The 17,605-nt window shown below is 45.7% G+C and overlaps 1 protein-coding gene across 11 annotated transcripts in view; it reads right to left on the bottom strand.

Moving 5' to 3' along the window:
* Positions 1-1,498: 1,498 nt before the first annotated feature.
* The window catches only part of C2CD4B (C2 calcium dependent domain containing 4B), a 28,077-nt gene continuing 11,970 nt past the window's right edge, over positions 1,499-17,605 (bottom strand). For 3 of the 11 annotated variants that reach the window (XM_045059216.1, XM_045059217.1, XM_045059214.1), the window contains 3 exons: positions 13,808-13,920; positions 8,150-8,251; positions 1,499-5,426 (listed from right to left, as the gene is read on the bottom strand). In XM_045059216.1, coding sequence (XP_044915151.1) covers positions 3,797-5,002 — 1,206 coding nt within the window. In that variant the 5' untranslated portion in view covers positions 5,003-5,426; positions 8,150-8,251; positions 13,808-13,920 and the 3' untranslated portion in view covers positions 1,499-3,796. Of the gene's footprint in view, positions 5,427-8,149; positions 8,252-13,807; positions 14,253-17,605 lie in introns of those variants that run through there. The other 8 variants (XM_045059218.1, XM_045059215.1, XM_045059221.1 and 5 more) reach the window with 6 other exon arrangements.

The raw sequence follows: 17,605 nt of genomic DNA, 5'->3' as shown, positions 1-17,605 counted from the left end.
CGATTTGGGCCAATCAAATATAGAGAGAAGTGTTCTGGGGCCTTCTGACCCCAGTTCTTCCTCAGTCCTACGGGAGTACCTGTAGAAACAACGCGTTTTCTCCAGTCTGGACTCTACTGAGAAATCATGGGGTAGTCCCTGCTGTTCCTGGCCAACATCCTGAGACTACAAGTGTGACCTGCCTCAGGATGGAATGTTGCTGTGGATGGCAGAGTAGAGATATGAGACAAGATATGGATCAGGAATGTGAGTTCTCGATCACTGCTTCTACCCACATATGTCCTGGATCCCCTCTAGCTTTTCTGAAGACTCTGTTCCTAAAGTTCTTCTTGATTTTCTTTCTCATCACTATCAACATCTCTCTCTCTATTTTGCATATCCCAAACATGTGTTGGATTCTTTCATATTAAAACAAAATAAGTCTTCAACTCTGTATTCTCTTCCAGTTCTAGCCCTTTTCTCTCTTCCCCCTTTTCTAAAACTTTCTGTGTGTACTTTCTCACCTTCCATTCACATTTTAACCCATTCTAGTCCAGCTCCTGTTTTGTTTGTTTGTTTGTTTGTTGTTGTTGTTTTTTGGTGGGAAGGGGAGTGGACAGGCAGCAAGTGTAATAAGCAAAGAACTCACATTTACATCTGAGGTTTACCTTGGGTGCCACATGACGTGATCTCCACCCCACCCCCAAATCTTAAGGTTTCTACAGAGGCCTTAATGCGGCTCAGTCACATGCATGGTCCAGATGGTCTCAGCACCATGTCACTCTCTCAGGGCCGTGACCTTGTGGCAGCTTCTGGGAGTGGGGAAGGCAAGCGGGATGCACATTGTAGTCTAGCTCCTGTTTTGACTACTGTCATAGAACTGCTCTTGTCAAGTTCACTACTGACCTTCATCTCGCCAATGCCATGGGCATTTCTCAGTTCTCATTTTTCTTACAGGAAAATGTAAGTTCTTACAGGATTTCCTTACAGGTTTTCAGTGGGGTGAACATCTCCTCCTTCTTGGAATGCTTTCTTGGCTTCCATGACTCCACACTTCTCTGGTCTTCCCCTATCTCACTGGCTGCTGTTTCTCTCTCTCCTATACTCATGCTCCTCCTGTACTGAATTTCTCTACTCCACCTCTTTCTATATTTGTTCAACACTCAATCAATATTTATTGAGAGTCTACCATATGGACTCTGCTGCATGCACCGGAAATAAAGCAATGAATAAACACATTTTTTATGTGAATAAAGCAATGAATAAACACATTTTTTAAATAAAATCATACTTTCTGGTGGAGGAAAAGTAAACAAACAACAATAAAATAAGGGCATAATAGAATGTCAGGTAGTGATAGGTGCTATGAAGAATAATAAAGCAGTAATTACAACAGTGATGTTTTTTGAGGATGGCCAGCGAAGGATACTCTAAGGAGGAGATATTTACACCAAGAAAAATGGAATGTGTGAGAGAGAAGTTAAGGATGATTCTAGGTTCTCAGCTTGCATAAAAGAAGTAATAGTGGTACCATTTATTGAAATAAGGAAGACAAGGGGAGGAGGAGATTTGGGAGAAGAAAATCAAGAATTCTGGCTTGGATGTATTAAGGGGTCCTTTGGACACATTAAGTGGTTATTCGTATAGATTAGGTTTCTCTTGTGTAGGATTTTCCTTCCTCGAATCTTCGGGAGAACTTTCCTGACTACTCTATCTCTGAAAGCATCCCATCTGACACTTCTCTCTCGCCCTCCCCTAGTTTACTGTCTTCATGATAGTCACCACAATCTGTAATGACCAAACTTGGCTATTGTTGGCTACCCCCACTAAAACTGTGAGTCCTGGGAGAACAGGAATCTTCTCTGCCTTCTTCATAGCTGCACCCCCTGGGCTTAGTATTGTGTCTGTCACAGAGAAAGGGCTCAACTTATCATTGCTGAATGAGAGGCCAAAGGGTACACCATCCTCTGGAGAAGTCAGGACACCTTGGTTCTCATCTGAGCTGAGCCAGTCACGAGCTATTTGACTTCAGGCAAGTCGACTTTGTGGTATTTTCTCAATTTCAGAAGTTATTTGATCAGATGATTTCTAAGGGCTAATCTGTCCACTTTGAAATTATGTTCAAAATCCAGGATTTGGGGGGCACATGGGTGGCTCAGTAGGTTGTGTCCCACTCTTGATTTTGGCTCAGGCCATTGTCCCAGGGTCAAGGGATGGAACCCCGTATAGGCGTCCCCACTGACTGTGGAGCCTACTTAAGACCTCTCTCTCTCTCTCTCTCTCTCTCTCTCTCTCTCTCTCTCAATCATTCTCTCCCTCTGCCCCTCTCCCCTACTTGTGCTCTTTCTCTGAAATAGAAAAAAAAAGTAAAAATAAAATAATATAAAATCCAGGATTTTATGTATATTATGATTTGTACCCAGAACCTCATTGCAATAACAGTGCTGAAGGGTTTTTTGATGCAGAATGAGTCCAAACTATTGCTTATTACCAGAGGAATCCTGAAGGGTTGTATATTCCCACTCCTGGCTCCCCTAAATCCTCAGTCTCAGGCAGCCAGCCAGCCATTCTGCCAGGCTCCACTCCACGACCAGGGAGGAACAATTGGAAAGAAAGCAGCAGAAGTGAAAGAGTCCATTTCCTGGAATGTTATTGGGCACCTGTTCGCCAGTACAGTTCCAGCCTTTTTAGGTATGCTGCCACATGTCACGTGTTTTTAAGGATTATTTCGATATTAAAGCATATTTTTACAAAGCCCTGTCAAGCAGGTGTTAGTATCCCCATTTCACTGATGTAGGAAATGAGGTCCAGGAACATGAACGGATCTGCCCTAGTTCAGGCTAGTGGCAGAAAAAAGACTGGAATCTGTATCCCCCACCCCCACCCCCTCATTGTGCTTTCTATCACACCATAGATGCCTATAGTCAGGGGCAAATCCTCTTGATAGAATCAGTTTCCAGTGGACTCAGGTCTATTTGTTGAAAAAGAAAAAGAAATTTAAAACCTCTTAAAATCCAGTGTTCCAAAAGTTGACAGTTTGTTCCAATTCATCTAGGAAATCCTATTGTAGATGCATTAATTACTATCACTTACATGCAGAGCTAGGTGGAAACAATACCACACATATATCAGTATGTTTACAGAGGCAGAAAAGATTTTTCTGAAGCGGCAAGATTTCCCAGGGCTCCTACTGGAGAAGGAAGAGGGGGATGCCAGGAATACCTTCCTTTGAAAGACCTTCACTTCCTTTGCTTTTCGTTTCCTTAGCATTTTTTAAAGACTTCACTTTCAAAAGAAACCTGTTTTCTTAATAAGAAAGAAATTCTTTACCCACCACGATATCCTTACTACAGAATGTCTGATTCTGATGTGTGTGTGCACGAAAAGAACCTATGCCACATCAAATATGTCAAAGTCTCTGTGAATCTTAGCACTGGGCATGATTCCGAAGGAATAACTGAAAAAGCAGTAAGAGACCCTTAGTATTGACATAAAAAAGGAGGATAATCAAGGCAGATTGGGTATAGTTCCTTTTTCTCCCTTCCAGCCACACGCTCACCTTTTCGCCTTTGAATGCAAAAATGGTCTGGGAAAAAAGGACGGTAAGCTATGAATAGAGAAAAGCATCCTTAATTTTTCCTTCACTACCAATAAACAGTGACAAAAACAGATACCTAAGAACTAAAATGTCAATAAAGCAAGAACATAAATTGAAAAATGAATAAATAACGTTTATTTTGTCCGAAGCGGCTGTCGGTGTCCGAGTTGCCAGCGGTCCGAGGGCGCCCCGAGGGGGCGGTCTGAGCCCCGGGCGCCCTCAGGGCAGCAGCAGGGAGCCCAGCAGCAGCTCGCCCTGGCCCAGCGGGCGGCCCCGCTCCAGGCCGCGACCCCGCTGCTCGGCCTTGACGCGCACGGCCAGGCGGCGCACCTGCTCCTCCGAGAGCCCGTCCAAGCACACGTCCTGGTGGAAGGCGGCCTTGCGGCTCCGCCGGACCACGGCGCTGCGCTGCGAGCGCGGCTGGCCCGGCGGCCGCAGGACGAAGCTGACGCGGCAGCCGACGGCGGGGGGCTCGGCGGCTCCCGCGGCCAGGCCCTCGGTGCCCAGCAGCCGGACGCGGAGCCGCCCGTTGGCCCGACTGTACTCGGCGGCCAGGCGCAGGGCGCCCCCGGCGCGGCCCAGGGCCACGGTGCCCTCGGCCTCCAGGCGCTCGGGACGCGGGCCGGGGCCGGGCGGCTGCGGCGGGGACGCGGAGGGGGCCTGGGAAGGGGGCCCCGAGACGGCGCCGCGCTCCTCGTCCTCGTCGCCGTCCCCGCTGGACACGGAGGGGGCGCGGACCAGGCCTCGGCTCGTCCGGGCCCGCAGCGCGCGGCTCAGCAGCCGTTCGGGGGCGCGCAGGAGGCGGCGAGCGCGGGGCGGCGGGGCGGGCGTGTCCGGGGTGGGGCGGAGGCCCGCGGGGAGCGCGGGAGCGGAGGCCGGAGCCGAGGCCCGGGGCACGAGCGGGGCGGCTGCAGGGCCCCCGAGGAAGAGAGACTCCTTGCGGCGGGTGTGCGGGCTCTCGAGCAGCGTGCAGAAGCCGTAGGCGGTGAGCGCGCGGGGCAGGTGCGGCAGCGACAGGGCTGCCTGCGAGCGCGGGTCCCAGTCCGTGTGCCCCGCGCTGTCGTCGGCTCCTCTGGGCCACAGGTCCGGCTCGGCTGCGCAGCGCCGGGGCAGAGCGGCGGCCGCAGGCGGAGACTCGGGCGCGCAGGACGCGGGCAGCCGCGGCGGGATGCAGAACTCGGGGATGCGGTCCGGAGTGAGCACGTTGGAGAAAGCGGGCTCCGGAGTGGAGGCGCGGAGTCTCCCGAGGAGCCGCATCCTCCGAGGCTGAGGCTGAGAGTGGTGGCAGGAGGCCCTCCTGCGCGAGAGAGAAGCTGCTGAGTGTAGTCCGCTACCGGGGGCCCCCCGAGGGGTACCAACGGGCCTGCGACCCCTGGCCAATCCAAGCCGAGCTCTCCTCCACCCACAAACCTGCCCGCCTTCCATTCATTGGTACTAAATAAACGAAGTAATCGAAATCAGACCTTTCCTTCTTCTTCAGTCACTGTGGGTCAAGAGTTGCAAGTTCAGGGCCGGCTGCCTCGCGGTCCTGGCTGGGGCGCCAGCTTCAGCACTCTGGCCAGGACAGTGGCGCTCCTGTCTTATACTGGCAGCCTGAGTCCCGCCCAGCCGGCCTAGAGCCCAACCCCTGGAGCCAGGGGACAGCCCGCCTTCCAAGTCACCCCTGCCCGCCGCCGCTGGGGCCCCTGCAGTGGGTGCTTGCGTGTGACCCTCCGGTCAGTCTTGGGACCTGCATCCACTCTGCGTGCATGGAGCCCCTTACACAGGCCTGGAAAAGGTTGCAGGTGAAGAGAGGACGCCTGGTCGCCCTGCCCAGGGAGAACTTGTGGTGGTGGAAAATGCTAGCGGCCTGTTGGAGAAGGTGAAACAGGATGAGGAAGCAGGAAGTTCCTTTTTGGTAGGAGCTAAATCCTGTCACCCTGCACAGGGACATGCCCTAGGTTCTTCTATTTTACTGCTTCCACGCACCCGCCATGAGCCGACCAATATGGTTTCCATGGTATTCGTGTACTTATTACACGTCTCCCTCTGCTGGATGGTGGCCTCCTTACTAGCATACAGCCTGGCTCAGTCAATGCCATAAATACTGGTGAAGTGGGTGAATTACGCAAAACTTTCCGGACGACTGCAGACGATCATCTTTTGTCACAAAAGATGGGGCCTCTGGCTCATATCCTAAAAATAGCACGTGATGTTTCCAACGCTACCCTTTTCTCTCTGCTTCAGTGGGGAGGTACCAGTTAGAACGCCCCTTAGAGAAAATCTATGTTGCCTCTCCCCCCACCTCCCTCAAACTTCATTTTCTAATATGAGAAAACTGGAAGCTGGAGGGACTTGGGGAAATTCCATAAAGGTAAATAAAGTCAGTTAATGGCAGAACCTGGAACTAGCAACTTCCTATTTATTTGGCTTTGCATGTAATGCTTCCTGTTATCTAAAATGTCCTTTCTCTCTTTTTCTCTCTGTAGGACCTCCTGTTTTCCATAATTCAGCGACAGCATCTGCTTCAGGACCCTTTACAGGACTCCCCCTCTACAGTTCCTCAGCCCTTCCTTATTCCCTCCGTACATATTTTATATACCACCATTGCTGTGTTTAGCATGCTGCTATGGAATTTTTGGTTTACAGGTTTGTGTCCCCTAAGAGACTATGAGTTTCTTGAGGGCAAAGACTGGCATGACTCAGGGACTTTGGGGGGACCTCTTTTGAATATAGGTAAAATAAAAGTGCTCTGATTCGGAATCTGGGCCTGCTTCCATCCCAGTTGCCCTATACAAGAGACAAACCTAGCTGTCTTATTAATTTTTATCCAATTCCAGCACCTGGAATACAATGCCAGGCAAATAATAAGTGCTCAGTAAATATTTGAGTGAATTATATTGTGTGGAATTGAACCTGATCTACAATCCAGGTCTTATGACTGTCAGGTGCTTTTAACCACATCTCTCTCTACCTGCATTATTCAGTTTCTCACAACAAACCAGTGAGGTGGACATTGCTTCTGTTTACCAGATGAGAAACTGAGGCTCAGGTTAAGAGACTTGCTTAGGGTCATTGAAACTATGAATCGTACCTTGTTTCCTAAGGCCCAGCTTTTGGCTAATTTCTTCCTTCCTTCTGTCTTTCCTTTCTTCATCTCCATTCACTCAGTTCATTATAATTCACCAAGTCTGTTGTGTGTCAGGCATTGTGTGCATGTGTGGATTGTATCACCCTTTACACCCAGAAAATGTTAATTCTTAAAGCAAGTCAGTCTACTATTAAGTATTTTCCATTATCCTTGCTTTTCAATAATAAGTACCATTATTTCCAAATCCTTAGAGATAAGACGAGTGAATGTTTCCTTTTGTTAGTAATTAATATTTTCTTTCCCTTTTTGTTTTGTTTTTGTTTTTAATGTTTATTTTTGAGAGAGAGAGAGAGAGAGAGTGTGTGTGAGCAGGCAAGGGGCAGAGAGAGAGGGAGACGCAGAATCTGAAGCAAGCTCCAGGCCCCCAGCTGTCAGCACAGAGCCCCACGTGGGGCTCAAACTCATGAACTGCGAGATCGTGACCCGAGCTGAAGTTGGACGCTTACCTGACTGAGCCACCCAGGTGCCCCCCCCCCCCCCCGTTTTTTAAGTTCATTTATTTTGACAGAGAGAGAGGGAGGGAGGGAGAGAGAGCATGAACACTAGTGGGGGAGGGGCAGAGAGAAAGAGAGAATCCCAAGCAGGTTCTGCAATGTCATTGCAGAGCCCCACACGGGGCTCGAACTTATGAACCGTGAGATCATGACCTGTGTAGAAATCAAGAGTTGGATGGGGCGCCTGAGTGGCTCAGTTGGTTGAGCGTTCGACTTCGGCTCAGGCCACGACCTCATGGTTCATGGGTTCAAGCCCCATGTCGGGCTCTGTGCTGACAGCTCAGAGCCTGGAGCCTGCTTTGGGTTCTGTGTCTCCCTCTCTCTCTGCCCCTCCCCTGCCTGTGCACTCGCTCTCTCTCTCTCTCTCTCTCAAATAAATAAATGTTAAAAAAAATTAAAAAAAAAAAGAGTCGGACACTTAACTGACTGAGCCGTTCAGGCACCCCATAATATTTTCTTTCTTAATTGATCACTGTTCTCCTTTAGAATGTCCTTTTTTGATGGGACAAGCATGAATCATGCAACCAGGAGGTAGAAACCATTCCTGCCAAAGCCCAACTTGCAAGCAGAGAGGTGTCTGGAATCTCTGCCTGGATCATTCCCTCTGATTCTTCAGGCCAATCTGCAAATTAGTGGGCATGTGGTCTTCCCTAAAGCGAAGCACATCTGCCAATGTGCCAGCTCACTGCAAATTAGATCCCAATGAAAATGGCTCTTCCAAGGGCTTTTGTGACACGAACACACAAATATTCCATCGGTGGGTAAATGCCACCAAACAGGATGTGGGATTTGAGGAATTATGCTGCTAGCACTTTCATATTCACAGGGCAACATAAGCACGGCTGCAAATCCAGCCTCTATCTAGAGGATTTTCCAAAACCATTAGTTTTCCATGAATCAGTATTCTACAGAAGAGAAAGTGAGATACAGGGAAATTAAATTATTTACCCGAGACTACACTCCAGTCGTTCATTCATTCATTTAAGCCCATAGCTGCAGGCTGTATCCACAGTTAGAGGCCTGATTTTCTTCCTGATTCTGAAAATCACACTGGGAAAAAGTGAAAAACAACCCTTCAGTGGAAACTCTGATCACTCCAGTTGTGTCATTATTTTGTGTGTGTTATTATCTTGTATTAAAAGTTTTGAAATTGTAATTTCAGAGAAACCATCCCAAGGATAATATTAATGTTTACTCCACCTTCTCTATATACTGGGTCTCATTTAATCCCTAAACAATCCTCTAAGGAAGTTAAGGATGTAGAAACTATGGTTCATAGAGAATAAACAACTTGCCCAGGGGCTCACAGCCATTAAAAGCAGGGTTGGGAGGAGAATCCAGATCCAACTGGCTCATTATCCTGTGTGCTTAAAACCGCTTCCCTACAGTGCCTCCCTCAAAGCTATTTCTTCTGAATCAATCCATCACCTTTTCTAAAGTAAAAGAGAAAGAGACCTTTGTTCCCAGGCCTTGGGTTAAACTATACACCTTATTGTTTATACCAGCACCTAACAGAGTAACACATGCAATTGTTATAAGCAGGAAATCACTCGTTTTGCACAGTAGTGTTGGATCATTTGGAAGCAGAATCCTTATCCTCCCAGGAAGTCTATTCACTCTCTTTATTTATACCATACTTTGTTCCAAAATGGGTTTTGAGGTGATTTACGTAACAAAGACCTAGGGAATTTAGGGACTAGAGCCTGACTTGGTAAAAGTGGAAAAGGCATGCAATTATCTGAGTAAAGAACCCTGAATGAGGTCCCAGTTGACACATATCCAATACCTATCCCCCTAGAATGGGATGGATGAGATGTGAAGGCAGTGAAAGAAAGCTCTAGTGGGAAGGCTTGGCGTAGTGAGAAATCCTACAGGACCCTCATGGTCCACTAGCCTTGGAAAACCAGTGAAGAACCAGTCTGAATGTCCAGTGGTGTGGGAATGGCCTTGTCTCCTTTACAGAAAAAAATACAGTCATGGAAAACCATCATCAAGAAGACTGGAGCAACACAAAAGCATGTTCCTGTTGGAGCATTCAAAGAAATTAACAGTATGCAAACTTATATATCCCTTAACATCACAGTTGGATAAAGATGTGGTTTCAAAGCCCAGAACTGGATGGGAATATAAAACATCAACACAATTTCTTTTTTTGTGGGTATTGAAGTTTTTTTTTTAGGTTATGCCCTGGTTCATTGAAAGTTAGTTTGAGCAAGCCTACGTGATCAGATAAAAGGAAAGAAGTAAGCGGAGTACTGACAAAATCTGGTAACATTTCAGATAAAATCAGAAATGAAGTTATAATGGAAAATACGTAGTGAAGGTTTTTTCTTTATAGCTGTCACAGCACTAGAGCAGAAGTCCAGGATCTGGCATCATAAGAGCTGACTTTGACCTCCAGTCCTGCAATTTACTTTTTCTGGGTCCTTGAGCAAGTCACTGCACCTCCGATATGACTTGTTTTTATCTATTAAGTGGGAAAAATGAACATTCTTTCCTGAAGATAGAATGGGAACTTGCATGTGAAAGTACTTTGTAAATCATAAAGCTATTCTCTGCAAGCTTCCTGTTTCCCGTTCTTTTCATATTCTGCACCCTGCCCCCACCTGCTTTCAAGATTCCTGGGACTCTGTTCAAACATCACATCCTCGCAAAAGCCCTCTATGACTGCCCAGGTTTGGTCAAAGGCCCCTTTTCTGTGATCTTCCTTCACAGAGTGAAGGGAAGGCATGGCAGCGAATTTTTGGAGTCTCTCAAACTTGGGTTCACAATCCTACTCTGCCACTTTCTACTGGCGTGACCTTGGCCACATGAGTAAAATCCTCTGAGCCCACTCTAATCTATTAATCTTATTTTACCTCTATTTTGTGAGGATTAGAGAGAGAACATAGAAAGCACAAAGGACATAATACGGCTCAGTAAATTTTGGTTATTATTACTGAAATAATTTCCTTGGATTAAGTTTCCCATGTTAAATGCTCAAAATTGCTGAGTTTGCTAAAACATATTAAGTCTATATTTACATTTGAAACCTTTGGAAGATGGCTAATGAAAAACACATGGAACAACTTAAAAACGAAGTCCTTATCCACATTGAGATAATTGCAGAATATTAATATTATCACAGTTAAATGTTTATCAAGCTAACAAATGAAAATCAAGGTTAGTTTTATCAATTTCCTTATCAGTTTCCTTTTTTTTTTTTTCCCTGAAGAGGAGTGCCTAGATTCTTCCTATTATTTGCTTCTCCCTCCAGATAACTGTCTAATCTGTGGTTACCTTTGAAAAAAAATTTTTTTTAATTTATTATTTTTGAGAGAGAGAGAGAGAGAGAGAGAGAGAAAGCGTGTAAGTAAGGGAAGGGGCAGAGGGAGAGAAGGGGATAGAGGACCTGAAGCGGGGTCTGTGCTGACAGCAGAGAGCCTGGTGCGAGGCTTGAATCTCACGGACCGTGAGATCATGACCTGGGCTGAAGCCGGACTCTTAACCGACTGAGCCATCCAGGTGCCCCTGTGGTTACCTTTGAAGAGTCTTCAGCTTATTGGGCTTTCTCCTCTCATGTCAGAGATGCATCCCGTTTACGTACACGTTGTGTATTCCATGTGCGGAGTACTTCTAGTCATATTTACAAATAGCATACTTATTTAATCCTAAAAATCACATCAATCGAATGTTCATTTTACAGGTAAGGACATTGAGACTCAGCGCTTTGAGATGCTAGCACTTGGCTGAGTGATGACTCAAACCCTGTTCTTGACCCCATAGCTTGTGATCTTTTCCCAAAACAATGTTTTCAGTTGCTTGTGGCCCAAGGTGTTTATAAAATATACTGGAAAGCTTGCTTCTTAGCTGCAGCAGCTTGGACGTGAATTATCAGGAGGAAGTAAGTTACTCAAGAGATTTAAGCGAATTTGCGTGTATCTCCTTCTGGCTACTCTCTTCTGCTTTTGCCCACCTTCGGAAGGCTGCTGTTCCCAGAGTTTTTCTGAAGTCCCCCTTCTGACTTACCTCCAGGGATTCAATTTGATCTCTTTGTGCCTGCTTCCCGGGGCTGCCCTGGTCAGTGCCCCACACCTCCAGTCAGCCTGCCCTACCCACTTCTCCCAGGAGCTAAGAAACACACCTGATCACATCACTCCCCGACTTCAAGCCTAATGTGGTGCCTCGTTGCCTTTAGATAAAGCCCAACTCCTTTGCCTGGAGTACAAGAGTCCTCACAGTCTGGCCTCTCCCTACCTCTGTCTTCAGCCTTATTTCCAGCTATTACCCCCATGCCTGTGACTTCAGTCCCTGTACTCTCTGCTCCCTGAAAGCACATATTCACTCACCTCCTGTCTTTGTTGATGCTGTTCTCTCTACCCGATGAGCCCAGCTGCCATCTGCCTTCATAAGTTCTCTTCATTATTTAAGACTCAGTTCAGGGGCGCCTGGGTGGCTCAGTCAGCCGAACATCTGACTCTTGATTTTGACTCTGGTCATGATCACTCTCACAGTTCATGAGATGGAGCCCTGCATCAGGCTCTGCACTGACAGTGTGGAGCCTGCTTGGGATTCTCTCTCTCCCTCTCTCCCTGCCCCTCCCCAACTTGTGCTTGCACGCACTCTCTCTCTCTTCCTTAAAATAAATGAATAAACACTTTAAAAAAAGAAGAAGAAGACTCAGTTCAAGCAGATGCTCCACCTGAAAGCCTTCCCTGACCTCTCCAGGTTGGGCTGTGCCCTCTGCTATGATAGCAACTTCTCATATGGTATTCAAAACGTTTGCTTGCCTGTCTGCCTCTCCCACAGATCTGTCTGAAGGAGACTCTGTGTCTCACCTCCATACCCCAGAAACCATGCATAGGACTGGCACATTTGCTGAAATCAGTCACAGTCTTGAACTGCTGAAATCAGTCACAGTCTTGAACTGCTATTTAAATGGGTGTTTTTTCTATGTGCTCACGTATCTTGTCTTTTTTTAACAGATTTTTAAGTTCATTTGAGGTTAAGAATAATGTTTTTAGATCTATCCCTTTCCTCCTTTTGAGAATTTACCTTAACTGTTCCTATTTTTGCCTAAAAAGGAACCAGGTGAGAAGCTAGGATTAACTTTTTAATTCCACTCTAAGGGAGTTATTGTATTCTTTCCTTTGGTGCTTGTCTTAATACAACTGTTATTGCTTAATTCGAGTTATGTTCGTTGTCATTAACGTCATTTCAATTTCCTTAGGTCAAATAGTCTTTCAAACTTTCAACCATGTAGGTGCATTTACATTATGATACCAATTTATTATGGTAACTCAAATCAAGTAGTTGAGATGACTTATTAACTTGATGAATACAGCGGTTAACATGGAGCAGCTTGTACCTGTCTCACGGGCTAAGAAACAAACTGTTCCAGTCTTTTTTAGACTTTTTAAAAAAGTATTCTCCCCATGGGGCGCCTGCGTGGCTTAGTCAGTTAAGCGTCTGACTTCGGCTCAGGTCATGATTTCGCGGTCCATGAGTTCGAGCCCCACGTCGGGCTCTGTGCTGACAGCTCAGAGCCTGGAGCCTGCTTCAGGTTCTGTGTCTCCCTCTCTCTCTGACTGTCCCCTGTTCATGCTCTGTCTCTCCCTGTCTCAAAAATAAACGTTAAAAAAAAATTTAAAGTATTCTCCCCATCATACAACCCCAAGATCAAGCGTGGCATGGTCCACCAACTGACCAGCCAGGTGCCCCCAAACTGTTCTGGCCTTTCTTTTTAAAAATGTTTATTTTTGAGAGAGAGAGAGACAGACAGAGAGACAGAGTGTGAGCGGGGGAGGGGCAGAGAGAGAATGAGACACAGAATCCGAAGCAGGATCCAGGTTCTGAGCTGTCAACACAGAGCCCGATATGGGGCTCGAACTCACAGATCATGAGATCATGACCTGAGCCAAAGTCAGATGCTCAACCGACTGAGCCACCCAAGCAGCCCTCTGGTCTTGATCCCCAACCAACTGCTTCATTCTAGTTGGCCACTGACTTACTTGCCTTTTCTCTATGAGCAGTAAGCAAACTTTCAAGTATTCCATTCTCCTTTCCATCACTAACTACTAGAAGGTTGACCAAAAACAAAGTTCCCGTTAAAGACTTATTTTTGTTTCACTGTCCACAATATCTAGACCCCATTCACATTTGCTTCAATTTTTGTAGGTTTTCTAGGTTTTTTTTTTAATTGTGTGACATTTACTTCATTTAAAAAAAAAAAAAACCAACCATAATATAGTGAACACGTTTATCCACCAGCGAGCTTAATAAATAAGCTATTTTCAAAATAGTTGAAGCCCCCTATAATCCTTCTCGACCACCTTCTTGTGTCTTTCCTGCCTCAGAGCTAAGTATTATCCCGAATTTGGGGCTAATTGTTCTTTCTTTCTAAATATTAGTTTTATGCCATATGTATATATCCCTAAAAATCATTGTGTTTATTTTCTGTTTTTGAACTTTATAAAAATGAGAAGATTAGAAACATTCTTCTGCAGTTTGCATATCTTTATTCTACATTGTCTATCGTCTTCTGTTTGCAAGACTCATTTACATATACATGTATAGCTCTCGCTCATTCATTTCACCACCAGAGAGCATCCCATTGTGTAAACATACTTTATTCTCTGGCCGATGATGAACATTTGGATTGTTTCCAGGGTTTCTTGTGCTGGTATAATTGTATGCGTGTCTTCTCAGTCACCCGGGTCCAGGTTTTTGAGAGTACATCTCTAGGAATAGAATAGCTGGTAAGAGGGTATTTGCGTCTTCGGTTTTCATGCAAAATCTCATTTCTCTTCAGCAGTAGACAATATTTTCTGTTGTTCCACATCCTTCACTACCTTTGTATTATCAGCTTTTAAAATATTGCTAATATGATGAGTGTTGTGGGCTAAGCTGTGTCTCCCCAAAATTCGTATGTGAAGTCCAAAATCTCAGTGCCTCAGAATGTGACTGATCTGGAGGTAGGGTCTTTAAAGAGGTATTTGTGGTTGGGGTGCCTGGGTGGCTCAGTCGGTTGAGTGCCTGACTTCGGCTCAGGTCGTGATCTCACAGCTCGTGGTTTCGGGCCCGCATCGGGCTCTGCGCTGACAGCTCGGAGCCTGGAGCCTGCTTCGGATTCTGTGTCTCCCTCTCTCTCTGCCCTTCCCCCACTCGCATTCTGTCTCTGTCTCTCTCAAAAATAAATAAACATTAAAAAAAAATAAAAAGAAAAAGAGGTATTTGTGGTTAAATTAGGTCATTAAGATGCTCCCTAATCCGATAGGACTGGTGTCTTTCTAAGTAGAGATTAGGACACAAGCATGCACAGAGGAGGACCATGTGAAGACACAGGGAGAAGACGGCCATCTGCGAGCCCAGGAGAAAGACCCTCGGAAAAAATCGATGCTGCCACCACCTGGGGTTGGATTTCTAGCCTCCAGAACTGTGCAGAGATAAAGCTCTGTCATCATATTGTACACATGAAACTAATATTGCACTGTATGTTAACTAACTGGAATTCAGTAGTTTAAAAAAAGAGAAAAAAGGGCACCTGGGTGGCTCAGTTGGTTAAGCATCTGACTTCGGCCAGATCATGATCTCAGGGTTTGTGGGTTCAAGCCCTACCCCCCTCCCCCATCAGGCTCTGTGCTGACAGCTCAGAGCCTGGAGCTGCTTCAGATTCTGTGTTTCCCTCTCTCTCCCACTCCCTTGCTCATACTCTGTATCTCTCTCTCTCTCAAAAATGAGTAAACATTTAAAAAAAGAGAGAGAAAGAAATCTCTGTTGTTTAAGCCACCTAGCCTATGGTACTTCATTATGGCAACCCTAACAAACTAATACAACAAGTTAAAAATCAAAGTTTTAATTTGTATTTCTCTTGTTTACAATTGAGGTTGAGCAAATTTCCATATGTTAATTAGCCATTCAGTTTTCTTCCCTAAACTTCTTTTAAAAGTCTTTCATTTTTTATATTTTTATTTTGTTGTTTCCTTCTTTTATACATATATATACATGTTGGACACTTTTTTTTTATTTTTTTTTCAACGTTTATTTATTTTTGGGACAGAGAGAGACAGAGCATGAACGGGGGAGGGGCAGAGAGACAGGGAGACACAGAATCGGAAACAGGCTCCAGGCTCTGAGCCATCAGCCCAGAGCCTGACGCGGGGCTCGAACTCATGGACCGCGAGATCGTGACCTGGCTGAGGTCGGACGCTTAACCGACTGCACCACCCAGGCGCCCCCATGTTGGACACTTTTATGATCTCTTTGGGAAATAGTAGTTTTAAAATTTTAATGGTTATTTATTTATTTTTTGAGAGAGAGAGAGAGAGAGAGAACAGGTAGGGACAGAGAGAGGGAGAAAGAAACCCCAAGCAAGCTCCACGCTGTCAGTGCAGAGCTGGACATGGGGCTCGAACTCGTGAAATGTGAGACTATGACCTGAGCCAAAATTCGGAGTCAGAGGCTTAACGAACTGAGCCACCCAGGTGCCCTGGGAGTTTTAAAAATTGAATGTGATCGGATATATCAACTTTTTCCTTTATGATTTTGTTCAAGAAATAATTCCCTGCCCCTAGGTCATAAAGATATTTTTCTTAATTTTCTTCTGATGTTTTAAAAGTTTTGGTTATTTATATTTAGGCTTTTAATCCACCAATGGGCAGAATCTTTAGTTAGCATTCCCTAAAGGTAAGGAGGGCTTCCTTAAGAGATAGTATGCTCCTTATCGTTGAGTGTGTTCAAATAGCCGGGACAATCCTGAGGTAGAGATCTTACAAGTTGGATTCCACGATCATGTAGATGTATAAACCATATTGTCTGTCTGGTCATGGATCTGAGTACAGCAGCCACTACTCCTTGAAAACATTAACATTTTACATATTATCTCAAATTACTGGGTTATCTTATCTGGGCTACACTTCACCTACTGGCTCTTATTTGAAAGCCACAAGTCATTTAAGGCTGCCGATGACTCAGCAAATGCAATAAATGGACAGACTTTGGTAACTGTAAAGAATCAGATGTAAACAGCCTCTGGTCCTCCTGCCTTGCAACATGACTCTCCTCTAATTTCCTGATGGATACAGGAGACTAAATGATGCTCATTTTGATTTTTCCTATTAGTCACGGCCTGTCTGGGTCCACCTCCATCACTATCTGGCTCTGTGAGCCTGGGAAGGTTTCTTAATTTATGTAAGCCTCAGTTTTGTCATCTATAGAGTGAGGTTAACAATTGTAACTATATCCTGGGGTTATGCTGATTAATAATCCATGTAAAGCCATTAGGAGACATTGTCTGGCATCTACTCAGTAACTCTTATCTATTTTATGGTAGTAGTCGTAGTAGTAAAGGTAGCAACTGAATTTTGTTGCTATACTCATTTTTAAAAAAAATTTTTTTTTCAACGTTTATTTATTTTTGGGACAGAGAGAGACAGAGCATGAACGGGGGAGGGGCAGAGAGAGAGGGAGACACAAAATCGGAAACAGGCTCCAGGCTCTGAGCCATCAGCCCAGAGCCCGACGTGGGGCTCGAACTCACGGACCGCAAGATCGTGACCTGGCTGAAGTTGGACGCTTAACCGACTGTGCCACCCAGGCGCCCCATCTATACTCATTTTTATTATATCAGGTTAAAGTTTTCAGACCCAGACGAGAACTTGAAAGGAACAAAATGAGGAAGAAAGACATCTCCTTTTGGTGGGCACCTATTCTGGCCCAAGCCCTTGCAAAAAGTCCCTTATCTGACCCTTCATCAATCTTGCAGGCTTACAATTACCTAGCTTTTAGAGGTAAATTCTCGCTGAGAGAGTTTCAGTAATGCCTCCTAACATCACTTGGTCTGTAACCAAGTAGGTTAGGATCTAAACGCTATTATCTGATACATGAGCCTAAAGTCTGTGATGTTACCATAGCCTTCAGAAGTTACTTGAGGCTCCAACAAATTGGTGGACCTGTCCCCAAAGCCCAGTCTGCGGCTCTTACTAGTTCTGAGAAGTCAGTGTGGAGCTTTCTCAGAGTTTCTTCATGACTTTGCACCATGTTTTGAAAGGCCTACAAGGGAGTCCAGAGCTGGGGCACGAACACCGACCCGCATCTGAGGATGCTTAGGACTCCGGGCCTGTCTCTACTATTTACCAGCTGGCCCTTGGGTAAAGAGCTTAAGGCAGATTTTGTTTTCTCCACATGACACAGGACAGTCAATGATACCAGGTAATCTTCAAATTCCTTTCTTGGGCTTCCTTCTCAGAATCCATGAACTCTACAGAGCAGCCACATAGGGTCCCACAAGGAAGCCCCTCCTGGCCCCCAGCCAAATCCAGACAGTGACTTCCCAGGTCCCCGGCTACTCTGTTAGCTTTCCTTCAGCCTCACCAAACTAGAAATGGACCTCTCAGCTCCTAAATCATGTCCATACGTTGACTATTT

This window comes from Felis catus, chromosome B3, assembly GCF_018350175.1.
Source record: "Felis catus isolate Fca126 chromosome B3, F.catus_Fca126_mat1.0, whole genome shotgun sequence".
NCBI lineage: Eukaryota > Metazoa > Chordata > Mammalia > Carnivora > Felidae > Felis > Felis catus.
The sequence above is the reverse complement of the archived record's forward strand: the minus strand, read 5'-3'. Positions and strand labels throughout refer to the sequence as shown.